The 16929-nt window shown below is 38.1% G+C and overlaps 1 protein-coding gene across 4 annotated transcripts in view; it reads left to right on the top strand.

The window, feature by feature from the left end:
* Positions 1-16929, top strand: part of LOC126191208 (cGMP-dependent protein kinase, isozyme 1-like) — a 410062-nt gene that overhangs the window by 373782 nt on the left and 19351 nt on the right. For all 4 annotated transcript variants that reach the window (XM_049932023.1, XM_049932009.1, XM_049932031.1 and 1 more), the window contains 2 exons: positions 8680-8746; positions 10454-10582. In XM_049932023.1, coding sequence (XP_049787980.1) covers positions 8680-8746; positions 10454-10549 — 163 coding nt within the window. In that variant the 3' untranslated portion in view covers positions 10550-10582. The remainder of the gene's footprint in view (positions 1-8679; positions 8747-10453; positions 10583-16929) is intronic.

Below are 16929 nucleotides of genomic sequence, written 5' to 3'. Positions count from 1 at the left end.
TAGACTGCACTTTATCTAAACAGGTTCATTAAGTTTCAGCTCTGGTGCTGACTATTTAAACACTCAGTTTCATCTGAGAGATAATGCCATCACCATTAATAGAATTTTGAATAATGGAAATTTGATTGCAACTTTTGTAAGATATAAAGGAACTTAAAGCAAATTTATTGCACATGAATATTGGAAGCTTACTATTATTATCTTTCAACACTTACACAACTTGTTTGAGGATATTCTTCAAGTGCGAGGGATCCTTACCGTATAGCACTAACAGTGGATATTTTATGTTAATGGAGAAGGACAGCATGAATACACACATGTTTGTGCATCACAGAAATTTTGAAAAAACTGACCTGGCAGAAGCCTGTACATTGCTCCAAAAGCCTATTTACTAAGTTTCAAAAAACTGAATTAAGTGAGGAGAGTAGGATTATAATTTTGGCCCTTAATCATCACTCACAATGGAAATGTGAAGGCAAAATTAGTCTTACTGCATCAGACTCAGAAGCATTAAACCAGTCATTTCTCACATCCTCAGTAAACAAATGTAAAGGAAAAGAAGCATAATATGAGGTACAGTGAAATGTGTTCTATCATGCACTTCATAGTGGTTTACAGAGTATTAATGCAGGTGCCTATGTATATGTAGGTGTAGAGTAGAATTCACAATGAGTCAAATAAAGTGTAATTGATTGCTAAATGACAATCATGATATGAAAGCTCTGATGGGTTAGGATCAACATGTGAACTGGTTGTGCTTATCTAATGACTTCTGTGATTGCCACACATCTCCTGTGCCTGCATATTGCTACACAAAATTCTGATGAACAAACAACATGAAGCTTAGAAAGCCAACTGCTTCTTCCAATTTCTATTTAGGCAAACAATATCCCAAAAGTCTATGATATCAAGCTCGTTAGTACAGCTGAAATGGAGTTAAATAATATCTATCATATGGTCTACAGAAGGCATATCATAAATTCAGCAAAAAATTGTAGACCAATAGAATTTAAATCAGGTCATGTATTCTGTAAAGAGAAATAGTGCAGAGAGAAAATTAAGAGATAAGCTGACTTTAAACAATAAAATCCAATCTGTAATGAGTCTTTCACATTGCAGCTGTGTTCATTAAAAAAATTTAACATTTAGGCTTTACTGTAAGCAACAAAGTTCCATATAAAATGAATATTTCACTGTGCAGCAGTGTGTGCACTGTTTTGAAACTTCCTTGCAGAACAAAGCTTTCTATCTGGCTGAGACTTAAACCCAGGGCTTTGCCTTTCACAGCTAATATTCCTGTCAACTAAACTGTGCAGGCATAACTCACAATCTGTCCTCAAAGTTTCAATTTGGAAAGGAACTCTCTAACTTTTCAAGCTTCACAGAGGCTCTCCAACATATTTGACTTAGCCATAATGGAGGTAGCAGATGCACACAAAAAGTTACAAAAAGCTGATGTAAGACATCAAATCCTACTACAAAATGGATGGTTTGTAAGCAAAACTAGAACAAATACTAAACAATAATTCCTCCATGGGAAATACTGGCTATGACACTAGAAATGATGGGGATCACACATTAGCAGAATTTAATAAGTAGATCAATATCTTTATTTTTAAAACATTCTTTCAGAAGGAAATAAGTGGAAAGCGGACTTCTGAAGTTCCACATGAAATAAATTTGATACTGACTATATCTTATCAAAAAATAAGGGAATTATACATCATGTGATATTTTAAACCACTTTATAATTTCAAGTGTTCTTAGATGTTTGAGATCCAGAGTAATCGTTAGACATGAAGATAAATAATATGAAACTCATGTGACAAGAAATCAGAAATGTGGATCACAAAAATTTATTTAACTATTAGGAGGTATACCAAAGCAAATCAATTACATACTGTGGTGCCACAGTGATGACATTGAGTAATCACACGGCACAGGAACACACACTGAATTCAAAAGTCATAAGACATACTAACTGGTAGAGAGTTTTGTGTGAGGTCTCTGTTAACTGTTAGCATGATGTTTGTTGAAGCAGCATTGTGACTGTAAGGATAATGTCAGCAGAAAGGTGGAAAGTGAGAGTGGTGGTATCAATGTCGTGCGGTAATTTGATGGTCTTGCAGAAATGTCGTGGAATGGAGCCATTGGTTGTTGTCTGTGATCTTGTTGTTGAGTTCCTTAGGCAGTAGATTGTGGATATCCAATTGCAAATAGAAGGCTGATGATATGGTGCCACTAATGGGAAACCTTGGCAAGTGTTGATGTCCAGTGAGGTATTTCGTAGTGGCCATGCAGGTTTGATTGAGTTAACAGATACTGTAGTAAGTTTCCCATTTAATAACATGTGGAATGTATGACTGTCTCTTTAAAACACTTTGTGCAGGCATGAGAGTGGTGGATATAGGACAGATCATACCATGTTATCTCATAATATTACAAATTCACAATCTTTAAGTGTTTAATTTAGAAAGACTTTAGGTACTGAGTTCAAAGGGGGCAAAAGTATGCAGAGTTGAGCAGTATGTTGTTTGACATGAGAGACCAGGTCAGGTAGGTCTGGGAGCATAATTGATGGTTCCTGAAGTGCAAAGTCTGCCAGTAGGCATAGCAGTTCACGACATAGTATTTCAGCCAGTGAGGCTCCAAGGTAATGTTTTTGTGCTGTGTGACTCCCAGAAGTACCCATAGTAATGCCTCACTCCACAGGCCACTGTGGTACATAAAGACCATTTGTAATGTGCAGTGTCACCACTTGACATAACTGCTGCTTTGTGGATGCAATTCTGTGGTTTTGAATCACCTAGTGCCTCTCATATTGCACAGTTCTAAGAAGAGGGTGGATATGAACTGCCAGTCCTGGTCGGTTGTGGTGGACAAGCGACAGCCAAAGCCTGAGATCCACATTTTGATAAATGCTTTGGTATTAGATTCAGCTGTTATCTCTTTTAGTGGTATTGCTTCAACCCATCGCATGGCATGATTGATCATCAAGAGAATGTAGTGTTAGCCACAGGAGGCAGATAATGGGCCAACAAGATCAAAATGCACATCTTGGAAGTACCCTTTTTTGGATCTCAAAGCGACCTAGGGACAATCGTGTGTGATATGAAACCTTGCTCTTTTGACACAGTCTTTCTTCAATTGGGCCATATGAGCTGATTCATCACCAGGCAAAAGGTTAGGCAATTGCTGGGATGTGCCAGATTGTGTACTAGTTAGAAGATGACTCAGCAGAATTGTTGAAGTACAAGAGAATGTCTCCAATTTTTTGAAACATAACAGAGTATAAGGCAGGATCCACTGGGGTAGGTTAAAGTTCTATCCATAGGTTTGTGGATGGGTAATGAATGATGGCTTGTAACTTTATCTTGCTCTTGTGCCTCAGCAAGCTGTTTGTAGTCAAAGTGTGCTGACAAGGCACTGACGTGCAAGAAATAGCTTGCCAAAATATTTTCTGCACCTTTCAGGTGATGGTCATCTATGGTAAAATGGGCAAGTTTCAAAATTGTTGGGGGCAAGTGTCCTTGGGTGGATTTCAAATAGAGTAAGCCAGTGGATGATGACCAGTATAAATAATTAGGGGGTGTCCTACATCTTGCCTGAAGTAGCACTATGCTTCATAGAGTGTTAGTAGTTCAATGTTGTATGTGGACCAGTCACTTTATGATGATGTGAGCTTTCATGAGAAAAAAACAGAGTGACTTCTGAGCACCCACCACCTTGTTGCAGCACAGAACCAATAGCTGAGTCACTTGCATCTGCTGTTATGATTAGCTGTGCATCAGGGAGGGGGTGTGCCAAAGTGATGGCATGGAGCAGGCAGTCTACAGTGTGGTCAAAAGCAGATTTCACCTTGATATGTGAGTAGGTTTTTGCCAGTGGTGTTCTTGCTGGAGAGAGCTTACAATGCCAATGCTTGCAGGGAGGCTGCCTATGGAAGGTGTCTGCTTTAGAAACTAATCATGTCTAAGAACCAACATAGTTCTTGATAGTCTTGGGTTGGTGGCAGTTGCTGATTAGTCTCTGTATGCTGTGATGTGGGACAGATGCCCAAAGCATTTACAATATGTCCAAAGAAGGTCACTGCATTGAGTTCAAGTTGGCAGTTGTCTTCATTGCTCATGATACCATTGTGAGAGTGGATGTTGAGGATTTGTTCAAAAAGCATGTTGTGGGAAGCACCATCTGATTAGAAAATTAAGATATCATCAAGATAAGCATAACAGAATGGGCACTTGAATAGCAAACCATCCATGAAGCATTGCCATGTTTTTGCCATGTTCTTAAGTCCACATGGCATAAACATAAAGCCAAACAAATCAAAAAGCATGATATTGCCATTTTGTGAATGTCTCCTGATCACATAGATATTTGTAGGTATGTGATCTTCCAATCAATGACACTAAAAGTAGAAGTTCTTGCATCACCTGCAAAGCTTACTCTCTCTCTTTGTGGAGTGGTACATCTCATCCATACCTTCAAGATACGCATGCGACAATATTCTGCACATAGCTTAAAAACCAGATTTAATAACTCTTGAAACAGTTCATTTCAACAACAAGAATTATCCCTGTGCCAAAAGAATGAAAGTGTGCCAGGGATGAGGTGGAAGACTGTGGGTATTTCCAGCACGACAGGATGTGCTTAGCACAGTTACCCTGGGGTAGCCGGTGGCCAGTGGCCTGTTTAGAGCAGCCTGGCACATGGAACATGCAGGAGAAAGTTTTTCAGTTATGTTTAGCATGATCTGTGACAGTGTAACGAGGGTACTGATGACCTCAGATGTTACGTCCCATAGTGTTCAGAGCCATTTGAACAGTGTAACTACATGGTTCCTTTCACTTTCGGAATTAAAAAAAAAGTATGGCAATTGTTTGTTTGACATCATCTAAAGTGTTCAAAACACCGGTGTCAATTTCTAGGTGTATTGCAATTTCAGGAATAAATAAACAATAATCTTAAAAACATTCGTTAAACAATGTCTTGTGCACACTATATTAGCCTAAAATTGTGAGGTCCTCCTAGTCCAGAAGCTAGCCACAGACTGAGTGAATTTCCCGCTATTTCCTCCGAGCCGTCATTTTGGATTATGGCACAGGAGGAGGAGGGGGGAGGGTCCACAGGGCCCCCTGGTGATGGTATTGTGAACTAGGTCAGTTGGCCTTCAGACCTAAAGGTGAACACACTGGATGGAGCTACTGTCTAGTGCTAAATCAACAGCAATTCAAATTGTTTAAATAAACAATATACCACACAGGGGGAGGGGGAGGGGTACAGTTAGATTATTGGAGGTGGCCCAAAGTTTGAACTTCCCGCCATGATGTCAGCACCACATTGCCATATCTATGGCCGCCATCTTGAATCCATAATCTTGAATAAATTTGGCAACAATGCAGAGTGGAGTGACACTCTCTTTGCTCTAGTAAGGCAATGACAATGTCGCCCCACTCTTGAACTGTTAGAAGATTTATTCAAGATGATGGATCCAAGATGGCAGCCATAGATGTGGCAATGTCATGATAACATCATGGTGGGAAGTTCAAACTTTGGGCCACCTCAAATAATCTAACTCTACCCCTCCCTCCTTCCCTCCCCCATCTGGAGATTGTCAGGAAAAGGACTCAGCCTGTGCTTTGCTGGCAGCCAGGATAGACATAAGTCTTTATTTTGTATGCAGTATGGTATGTTGTTTATTTAAACAATTTGAATTGCCATTGATCGAGCAGTAGACACGAGCTTCATCCCGTGTGTTCACCTTGAGGTTGGGAGGCCAGCTGACTTAGTTCACAACACCACCACCAGAGGGTGCTGTTGGTCTTCCCTCTCCCCTCCCCTTCCCCTTGCCTCCCACTCCCCTCCCATGACATGATCCAAGATGGTGGCCTGGGGAACATATGGCAAGAAATTTGCTCAGTCTGTGCTGAGCTTCCTGAGAGGACAAATGTGATTGTTTACTGTGTACTACATGTTCAATGGATGAGATGTTTGTGCTGGAGAAGGACTAGTTTAACAGGTATATTAGCTGTAACCATACAACTGAGGACTATGTCCATAGCCACTTGGATGATACTCGGAAATCGATGATATTTGATGAATGTATGAAGAAGACAAATGCACTGCATGAAATAATTAAGATGCAGCAGCATGTGGCTAAGTTACACTTCACAACTCATGCTGATAAATGTGTGTGCTGTAACTGTAGATCATCCAATAAAAGTCCAGTCAGTCTTCCAAAGTGCAAGAGGCAAGATATTACCCACTGCGGCACAAGCACTCATGGCACCAGCACATGCGAAGCACTTCCTGTCATGCTGGAAATACCTGCAGCCTTCTTCCCAAGCCCTCGCACACAGAAGTCCAGGATGTTTGGTACTGAGTAGCAGTCCATGATGGTATGAACTTGAAGGATTGTGTAATTGTTATGCAACCTGAGAGATCCATTTTTGGGGGGACAAACTTTATGGGTGAAGCCCAGAAACTATCAAAGGGGCAAACTATGACAACATGTAATGTCTCATCCACTGCCACATTTGCAGACCTAAGTAGGTCCAGCAGTAGCCAACATGGTATGTGACACACCTGTGGACTGTTCCATTCTTAATGGCACACTGTGTGAATCATTCTTGTGGGCAAATGTTTGGAGACACTGTAGAGATTAGGCAAGCAAGTGGCACAGTACTGATCTTTTTAGAGGTGAATGGAGGCAGTGCTGTGAACCTGTATGTAGATGGCAGTAGAGGTGCAGTATTAGCATGGTGTAGAGATGATGGCAAGAACTCACCATTGGATAGGTCCAGAACCAGGTGAAAGTGAAGGAAAAAATCCATGCCAATAACTGGTGTTGCTAAATCTGTGATTATAAATATCCAAGTGAAAACATTGTTCAAGTTGAGGTCTAGTGTGTGGATCCATGATCCATAGACTTGGATTGTCATCTCATTTGCTGCACAGACTTGGACAGGTGTGTAGGCTGGCATTCAACGTGTTGAAGGGGGCAGAAAAGTACTGACATCTGAGTCTGTGTTAATGAGATGTAATTGGCCACTGATGTGGTCACATACAAACAATCTGTTTTTGTGAAAAAAGTGGGGTGGATGCAGTCCAGCCTCATCATTATGGGTGTCTAGGCAGTCCGATGAACAGTGCGTGAAGTTTTGGAAATTGCATGGTGGATCACAGTTGCGAGCGGAATGAGTATATTGTTCGTGGTACCAGGAAAAGTAATTCTTTGTGGGTGTGGCGTGGTCAGCAGCATTCTGCACAGGTGTGGGCACAACACTGTTGTTGGTGCTCTGCACAGGTGCAGGTGTGACATGGCTGGCAGTGCTGCACACAGGTGTGGATGGCAGGTGAGTGGGGGATTTTTGTTGTTGCTGTGCAAAGGTCATAGCTCCAGCTGAACACAGGGACATCATAATCAGCAAAAGTCAGGTGAAGTCAACTCAGCTCATTGTAGCTGCGATGTCAGTTGTGCAGCCATCGTAGTTGCAAGTCATGCTCACCATCAATGTTGTTGACATTAGTTATATGTTGTCTATGCTGTATGGTAGAATGTATTCGATCAGCGAGTTCAAGGCATGCCTCCAAAGGTCCTGGTCATGGGCAACCATAGGCAGTTGGACTTGTGAGAGGAAGCTTCACAAACCACAAGGTGGATAAGGTGTGTTCAGGCATGAGGTGGAGATCAGTCTGTGTGCCATAATTGTGATGGAGTCTTGCTCCTTAAAACTTGGTTATAAATAATGTGAGGAATTGTTCCAGGGATCAGGTGAAGAGGTGGTGGAGTAGAGCAGTTTTCATAGTCTCATATTTGTTGTCTCTCGAGTGGGAAGGTGATATCACTTGTCATCTTCATGTTCCCACATCTAGCTAAGCAGAGTGATGAATTTTGTACCATCACTGATGACATCACTTGAATCAAAATGTTGTCTACAATGTCAAATTTGGTTGTTGTATTCAAAAAGGAGGTAGCTTGAGATGTGTTCTGTTTCTGACTGTTTGCCAAGGCAATGTTTGTAGTGGAAGAACAGCGGAACAAGTGCCATGACCGAGATGATGTGCAATAGGCAATTCATCTGGCTGCATGAAGTCTGGAGTGATCAGATTCAGCATCGCATGATTGATAGCTCTTTGAAAGTAAGTAGTCATGAATCCAACCAGTTGGATTCCTATGGCTTGGGAGTAGCCCAGTTTCTGCGTGAACAGGTTCCGCTGTGAGATCACATAGTACATTGTCTGCTACATACAACTGCTTGCCATTTTTGAACTCTGTAATAGCACTGTTCAGAGGAGTGTCACTTTCACTTTTTATCACACAATATGCATTCAGGGTGTTATCCATAGCATCTGATGCTATGGCACAAGAATTGTTGTCCAATGGCATAATTGTGTGGTACAGTAAGAGCATGATGACAGCATTGTGGTTGCACAGTAGATGGAAATGTTCAAATTATAAATGAACGTGGTCATTGGAAGTGTAATTCAGTGGTGTATAGCACAATATAGCACAATTTTATGAACAAAAGTAGCGTACACTTCAGAGGCATCCAAACTCAACAGTCATAAGGCAAACACCAGTCAGAGAATTTAGTGTGAGGTAACAGTTGACCATGAGTGACGATGTTTGTAGACACTGTGTTCCTACAATACCAATGTACTTTTTCTTTCTTTCAGATGGTTTCATGGATTTGACTGGGAAGCACTAAGGAAAGGGACAATGAGAGCTCCAATCATACCAGTGGTAAATATAAGCACAACTTTTCTGGCAGGTTTAAATTACTTCTGCATCAGTTTAAATATTTGTAGGGTTCCAACAGTTTTAAAATACCATCACACAACAACCCGTGTTTGAACATAGTGATAAGACTAATAGTCATGCTTTTATTTTGTCTTTTCTCCTGGTTTCAGTTTTAAAGCTGTGAATGAATAGCAATGTTCCATTACCTAATAGTGACTTCTACTCTTTATATTATAACACCGTCATGATTATATGTATGAATAAAGATGGTTTTTCCTTATTTTTGGTGATATTTTACTAAAAGTGTTCTAATCATTTGACTTTTGTATTACTGTAGAACTTTAGTTCAGATAGTATACCAAGAGAATATAAAATTACTTTCTTTACAAAATTATTACTACAGGATTGCTGCAAGGTTTTGTCCAGCATCCTTTTCTTTTTCTTACATTAATGAATAATTACCTAGTTCTTTGCCCTACAAGACAGTAACGTATTCCGACAATATGACTCTCATAAAGAATGATCCTATCACAGACAAAGTGAGAAGAAAAACACATTGTCTACAAAAAAAATGAACTAATACAAAATAAAAACCAAAACTGAAATAATATTTTTCTTCCCCCAAGCTAAGTGAAAGGTGTATGAATGTGTCAGATTACTAGAAACCATTTGGACCCATTGAAGTGGGATGGAAGCAAAGACCAATTGTCCAGTAAACTATCATGTGTGATTTACTACATGAATTAAAATTTTGTGGCAGCAAGTAACACTTCAGTCTTCATATTTTTTTCTTTTCCATTCTCACTTAACTTGTGGACGTAGTCATGCTGGCCATATTTAAAATAACTAAAAATATTAACTCTGTACTTTCCTCTACGCTTAAAGCCTGTCTCCTCTCAATAAAAAAGAGCCGATACTTTAATATACAGTGGTTATATTTATAAATATGGAACAATGAACAGAAATAACATAAGCTTAGAATATACTGGATTAAATAAGTCTGAAAATAGCCTCAAATATACTGGCAAAAAACTGTATAATAAACTACGTCTGGGAGTGAGAGATATACCATAAACTCCTTGGAGAAATATCTACTGAATCTATGAATCAACAGCTATGTTTACAAAGCAGAAGAATTCTTTAACAGTGCACTATTGTAAACCATACATTTAACTGTCAACATAAAATATAAATATAATGTACAATTTTTAATGGAAAGTTGTATTATTGTATACATATCAAAACACACAGTATGTCCATGATCAGTCATGGATGAACAACTGAAAGAAAATGAATGAAAATAAAGTACTGGGCAATACAATGAGTTATGTACTTCTTGAAACTAGAGATCACCTTTTTGAGAACAAAGTGGTTAAAGAGAAAGGCAATAAAATGTATGTTCAGGTACAGGATGAGTCACTAACTGTGGCAAAGCATACTTTCATTATATAATATTCTTTCTCCTAAGTAACTTAATTTTTGTCACATATGCTCCAACATCCATTTTCTTGATTATTGTTCCTTTTTACCATAACTCACAAACAAGTAATCTCAAGTTCTATGTACTCAGAATAATATAACTTCCTTTAAGATAAATCCACTCTGGTATAAAATGTATAGATAAGTATCTGCCCACCTTTGACATAATTTCATTTGGTTTTCAGTATGGGCTTGGTGTGAGAAATACATTTTTGAATATTAATGTTTCAGATTAAAGGACCCACTGATACATCCAATTTTGATAAGTACCCTAAGACAAAAGACAACGCTCCTGATGAATTTTCTGGTTGGGACAAAGATTTCTAGGAAAATAACACATGACTATGTGCAGTTCAAGAAGTGAGTATTTATGATATACAATATATTTCCATTATATCTGTCTATTTTAACATAAATTAAATGTTGAACTTTTTCATGGTTTTGTTTAATATCATTAAAATTACTAAGAAACAGAAAGGCTCACTAGCATTTATCTTCAGTAAGTTCAGCTTCTGATATTGTCAATAAGACACTTCAAGTAGAAAATAATTCTCCTAGCTTTCACAACTATTTATTTTTTCATCAGAGAATAAAGAGAGATTATTGTAGAAGATACTCTGACCCTAGGTTAAGAGAGATCTGCTTGTTGTGAGGAGGATGGAAGCCCAACATGAAGTCAAAGATATTAGAGAGGCTTGGAGGATGAAATTATTACATTATTAAGAGCACTGTGGTAGCTTCAGTTCAGAGATGACAAAAAAAAATGAAGTGAGAAGAAGGCTGGCTTCAAACAAGCAGAGAAAATAAAAAGTGGAAAATAATATTAAATAGGAAACACTTTATAAAGTTCTGTAAAATTATATTTATTTGGTCATGAACCAACTTTCAGATACTTAGACCGTTTTCAGGTAACAACTGAATGTCACAAACATAGATAAAATTGTGTTTAACTTACACAGATAGTAAACAATGGAAACTCCAGGTTGGAATGTGAACAATGTAGGAAAAGACAGATTGCTATTTACCATAAAAATGACATGTTAAGTTGCAGAAATGAACAATTAAAAGACCTAAGCTTTTGGCCACAGCCTTAATCATAAATACAAAGAGAAATGCACACCATTCACTCACACAACCAGGCACACCTCATGCACACATGACCACCAACTTGGACCAGAATGACATTGTGGTCCAAGCTGCTGGAGTTGGCAGTCGTGTACATGAAGGGCGCTTGCTTGTGTGAATGAATTGTGTGTGTTTCTCTTTCTTTTTCTGATGAAGACAGTGGCTGAAAGTTTATGAGTAAGTGTCTTTTAATTGTGCCTGTCTTCAACTTGACATGTCATCTTTATGGTAAGTAGCAATCTATCTTTTCCCACATTGTTTACACAGATATTACATACACAGAAGATGCAAAAATAACATCTAGAGTGTCTACAGAGGAAAACATATTTTTGTTATGCAGAAATAGTTACATTAGCTGAACTAGGAAACAAAGCTTTGTATGTGAAGGTATATTTGCAGCTAATGAAAATTAAAGTGAATTTGTGACTAAAATTTAATTTAACAGAGGAGAAAAAGGAAATTGGCATTGGTCATTTAATACTAAGCTGGCATTCTGTGTTTGTTGATTTCCAGTAGAGCCATCTTTCTGCCGTTATTAACAGAATGTAAAACTTTACATTCTACATCATATGAGCAGTTTACTGTTAAAAGATGAGCAGCAGAGGTTAAATCTTTCTTTCTTATTTCCAGCTTCTCTCATGTTCAGGTAACCTAATTATCATAGCTCTGCCTCACAACTTGAGACCTATGTTTTGTAATATTGATAGCGTATGAAAATTTTTATTCAGTAATAAGGACAAACTACAACCCTTGGCACAGAGTGATGTGTATACAATCACATGCATTCATCGTGGAAAAATACACATTGGTCTTTCAACTGAAAATGGCTCATATGACGTAGACTGTAAATTTTTACATCCTGATAAGAAAAGCAGAAAGATAACCATACTGGAAATCAACAACATATGACACAGAATGCCAGTTTAGTGTTAAATGCCAAACTCAGTTTCCTTTTTCTCCTTGTTAAATTAAGTTTTAATTACAAGTACTAGATTGAAATTGTAAATTCAAATTTATTTTTCATCAGTTATAAATTTATCTCCACATTTAAAGAGTTGTAATTGTTTCTGCATGACAAAAATGTAATTATTTCCTAAGTAAATACTCTACATGTACATACTTTTGTCTGCATTAGTAGCATTCGGTTTCCACCTGAAAGTGGCTTAAGAAGCCAAAAATTAGTTTGTGATGAAATAAACCTCATTTCAGAACATTAGGAAGTGATGATGATGATGATGTTTGGTTTGTGGGGCGCTCAACTGCGTGGTTATCAGCGCCCGTACAATTTCCCAACCTTTGCTCAGTCCAATTTCGCCACTTTCCTGGATGATGATGAAATGATGAGGACAACACAAACACCCAGTCATCTCGAGGCAGGTGAAAATCCCTGACCCCGCCGGGAATCGAACCCGGGACCCCGTGCTCGGGAAGCAAGAACGCTACCGCGAGACCACGAGCGGCGGACTATCACATTAGGAAGTGTTCTGCAATTAGTATTATTATTGTGTGGTGCCTACTGTTGAGCACAAGTGGAAAATTCATGTAATGTAAAAAGTGGAAAAGACAAATACAATTAAGAAAAAGGAAAAAAAATCAAGAAAATAGGGAGAGAGGATTGAGAAGAGAGGGGGGGAGGAGGGCAAGAATTAAAAATAAATAATTAAATAATGGAATTCTGCCATATAGGGAAATGCAAATATATATTTATTTCCAAAGACTATGAGTATTATATTTTGAGTTGCTTGTGTTTACTTGCAGTACCAGGAAATTAAGGGCCTATCAGTCTGTATTTCATATATTTTCTATTTCAGTCATCCACAGTTGTTTAGGTACACAAAAAGGCAGATTTCATCTGCTAATTATAGTGTCTCTCTTCTGAATACAATTTATACATCGTTTTATGTTTCAGTTTTACTTCATTGCATAACTCTATTTTACGTTTATTGATAGCAATTTTGTAACCTCATTTAAAGACACAATCCATTATGTTCAACTGATCTTCCAATATCTTTGCCATATCTGACAGAATTATAATATCATTGGCAAACCACAAAAATTAATTTCTTCTCTCTGAATTTTAATTCACTTTCTAAATCTCTCCTTGGTTTTCTTTTACTACTTGCTCCACATAGAGACTTAATGACATCAGAGGTGGGATACAATGCCATCTCACTCCCTTCTCAACAACTGCTTTTCTGTCATGAGCATGAATTCACAACTGCAGGCTGCTTGTTGTACCAGCTATAAATAAAGTTTCACTCTATATACTTCACCCCCACTGTCTTTAGAATTTCAAAGAATGATTTTTAATCTTCTGAAAATAATTCGTGTCTGTGTTTTGTAACCATGAGTTATTAAACTGACAGTTCTGTAATATTCACATCTGCCAACACCTCCATTCTTTGGAATTAGAATTATTATACACCTATTGAACTCTTAGTATGTTTTGCATGTCTCATATATCTTGCATAATGGATGGAATAGTTTTGTCATGGTATAATACAATGTACAGTTTGCTGCTTTACCTCAGAGGATGTATCCCGTAATCATAGACAAAATGTCAGGGGAGAGTCTTATACATCGACAATAGCCTATCAGACTGGAAGTTTTAAGTTTGTCATGGTATGTTCTCCCAAGATTCTTAATAATTCTGAGACAATGTCATCTACTCCAGATGATTTGTTTTTGCATAGGTCTTTCAGTGCTCTGTCAATTTCCTTTGACTGTATCATACCCCCATCTCATTTTCATTTAATTCCTGTTCTGTTTACGTAATATTGTCTTCAACTTTGCTCCCTTTGTGTAGACCTTCTACATAAGCACTCCACTTTTCAGTCTTCCCTTCTTTGATTAGTACTGGTTTGCCATCTGATCTCTTGATATTCATATGACCATTTCTCTTATCTATGAAGGTTTCCTTAACTCCCCCTTAGGTAGCATCCCTCTTTCTCATACTCACACATGTTTCAACACCTTTGTATTGCTCCTCTAGGCATACCGATTTGTGATTTTGCTCTTTATCTCAATTTCATTTTTTAGAAGTCTGTATTCCCTTTTATCTTCATTGTTTGCTGCATTTTTATGTTTTCTCCTATCATCAATTCAATTTGTATCGCATGTGTTATCCAAGGATTTCTTCTGAGTCTTGCCTTTTTGCATATTCAGTCCTCTGCTGCCCTCACTATTTCATCTCTTAAAACTATCTTTTCATTTTCTGTTGTGTTCCTTACTACAGTTTCAGTTAATTGTTGTATAACATTCCCTTTGGAACTCTTAACAGTATCTACTAGTTCCATTTTCCGCAGGTCCAGTATCCTGATATTCCTATGTGTACGATACTAATTCAATTTTAATAAGCAATTCACAGCTGATAAATTATTGTCAAAGTTCACATCAACCCCTAGAAACGTTTTTCAGTTTGTAGTCTGATTTTGAAATTTATATCTTACCATTACATAATGAATGTGAAACCTTCTGGTGTCTCCATGTTAAGTCGTAACCAAAGTATTTGCAATGATTAAATTATGTCCTTTGAAAAATTCCTCCACATGGTTTGCCCTTCCATTGCTTTCAACAGTCCATTTCCCCTACTATTATTATTTTTCTTTTTCTCTGTACCACCAAATTCCACTCCATCACAAACAAATTTTTGAATACCTTAAGACTCCAAATAATTTCTTTTGTCTCTTCATACATTCTTTCAGTCTTTTCATCATCTGCAGATCTAGGAAACAATTTGTCTGTATAAATAACAAAAAAGGCGTATTCTTTACTGTTGCAAAATTTGTGTGTGTGTGTGTGTGTGTGTGTGTGAGACAGAGAGAGACAGGGGGGGGGGGGGGGGGTCGGCATGCTCTGCCCTTCATGTTGCCCTGTGAGACAGTATTGGAGGCAGATGAGACTACACTGATTACTAAGAATATCAACCTGTATGAATAACAATGACAGATGTGAAAATTATCGAGCAATCAGTTTAATAAGCCACAGCTGCAAAATACTAACACGAATTCTTTACAGACGAATGGAAAAACTAGTAGAAGCCGACCTCGGGAAAGATCAGTTTGGATTCCGTAGAAATACTGGAACACGTGAGGCAATACTGACCTTACGACTTATCTTAGAAGAAAGATCAAGGAAAGGCAAACCTACGTTTCTAGCATTTGTAGACTTAGAGAAAGCTTTTGACAATGTTGACTGGGATACTCTCTTTCAAATTCTAAAGGTGGCAGGGGTAAAATACAGGGAGCGAAAGGCTATTTACAATTTGTACAGAAACCAGATGGCAGTTATAAGAGTCGAGGGACATGAAAGGAAAGCAGTGGTTGCGAAGGGAGTAAGACAGGGTTGTAGCCTCTCCCCGATGTTATTCAATCTGTATATTGAGCAAGCAGTAAAGGAAACAAAAGAAAAATTCGGTGTAGGTATTAAAATCCATGGAGAAGAAATAAAAACTTTGAGGTTCGCCAATGACATTGTAATTCTGTCAGAGACAGCAAAGGACTTGGAAGAGCAGTTGAATGGAATGGATGGTGTCTTGAAGGGAGGATATAAGATGAACATCAACAAAAGTAAAATGAGGATAATGGAATGTAGTCGAATTAAGTCGGGTGATGTTGAGGGTATTAGATTAGGAAATGAGACACTTAAAGTAGTAAAGGAGTTTTGCTATTTGGGGAGCAAAATAACTGATGATGGTAGAAGTAGAGAGGATATAAAATGTAGACTGGCAATGGCAAGGAAAGCGTTTCTGAAGAAGAGAAATTTGTTAACATCGAGTATAGATTTAAGTGTCAGGAAGTCATTTCTGAAAGTATTTGTATGGAGTGTAGCCATGTATGGAAGTGAAACATGGATGGTAAATAGTTTGGACAAGAAGAGAATAGAAGCTTTCGAAATGTGGTGCTACAGAAGAATGCTGAAGATTAGATGGGTAGATCACATAACTAATGAGGAAGTATTGAATAGGATTGGGGAGAAGAGAAGTTTGTGGCACAACTTGACCAGAAGAAGGGATCGGTTGGTAGGACATGTTCTGAGGCATCAAGGGATCACCAATTTAGTATTGGAGGGCAGCGTGGAGGGTAAAAATCGTAGGGGGAGACCAAGAGATGAATATACTATCAGAAGGATGTAGGTTGCAGTAGGAACTGGGAGATGAAAAAGCTTGCACAGGATAGAGTAGCATGGAGAGCTGCATCAAACCAGTCTCGGGACTGAAGACCACAACAACAACAACATGAATAAGAAAAGAATACAGCAGTAGCATTAGATAGATGTACCAGCTAGTTTCAGGCTAATGCATTATGCAAAAATAATAGCAAAACAGGAAACACTGTTTTAACTTAAATGACCCAAAAGGAAAATAAACCAGTGAAACTTCTTGGCTTTTGGCTCCCATATTGACAAAAATCTTTCATTAAGTTACATGTGGATAAATTTTGCACCAGACTCTCATGTGTGATTTATCTGCTGCACAAGCTGAGAAGCTGTGTTAGTGAAATCTCTCATTGTATTCATAATTTTCTTTCTTCAGTTTCCATCTGATGTATGGAATTCTACCATGGAGAAAATCAACTGGATCA

This window comes from Schistocerca cancellata, chromosome 1, assembly GCF_023864275.1.
Source record: "Schistocerca cancellata isolate TAMUIC-IGC-003103 chromosome 1, iqSchCanc2.1, whole genome shotgun sequence".
In the NCBI taxonomy this organism is placed as follows: Eukaryota; Metazoa; Arthropoda; class Insecta; order Orthoptera; family Acrididae; genus Schistocerca; species Schistocerca cancellata.
The sequence above is the reverse complement of the archived record's forward strand: the minus strand, read 5'-3'. Positions and strand labels throughout refer to the sequence as shown.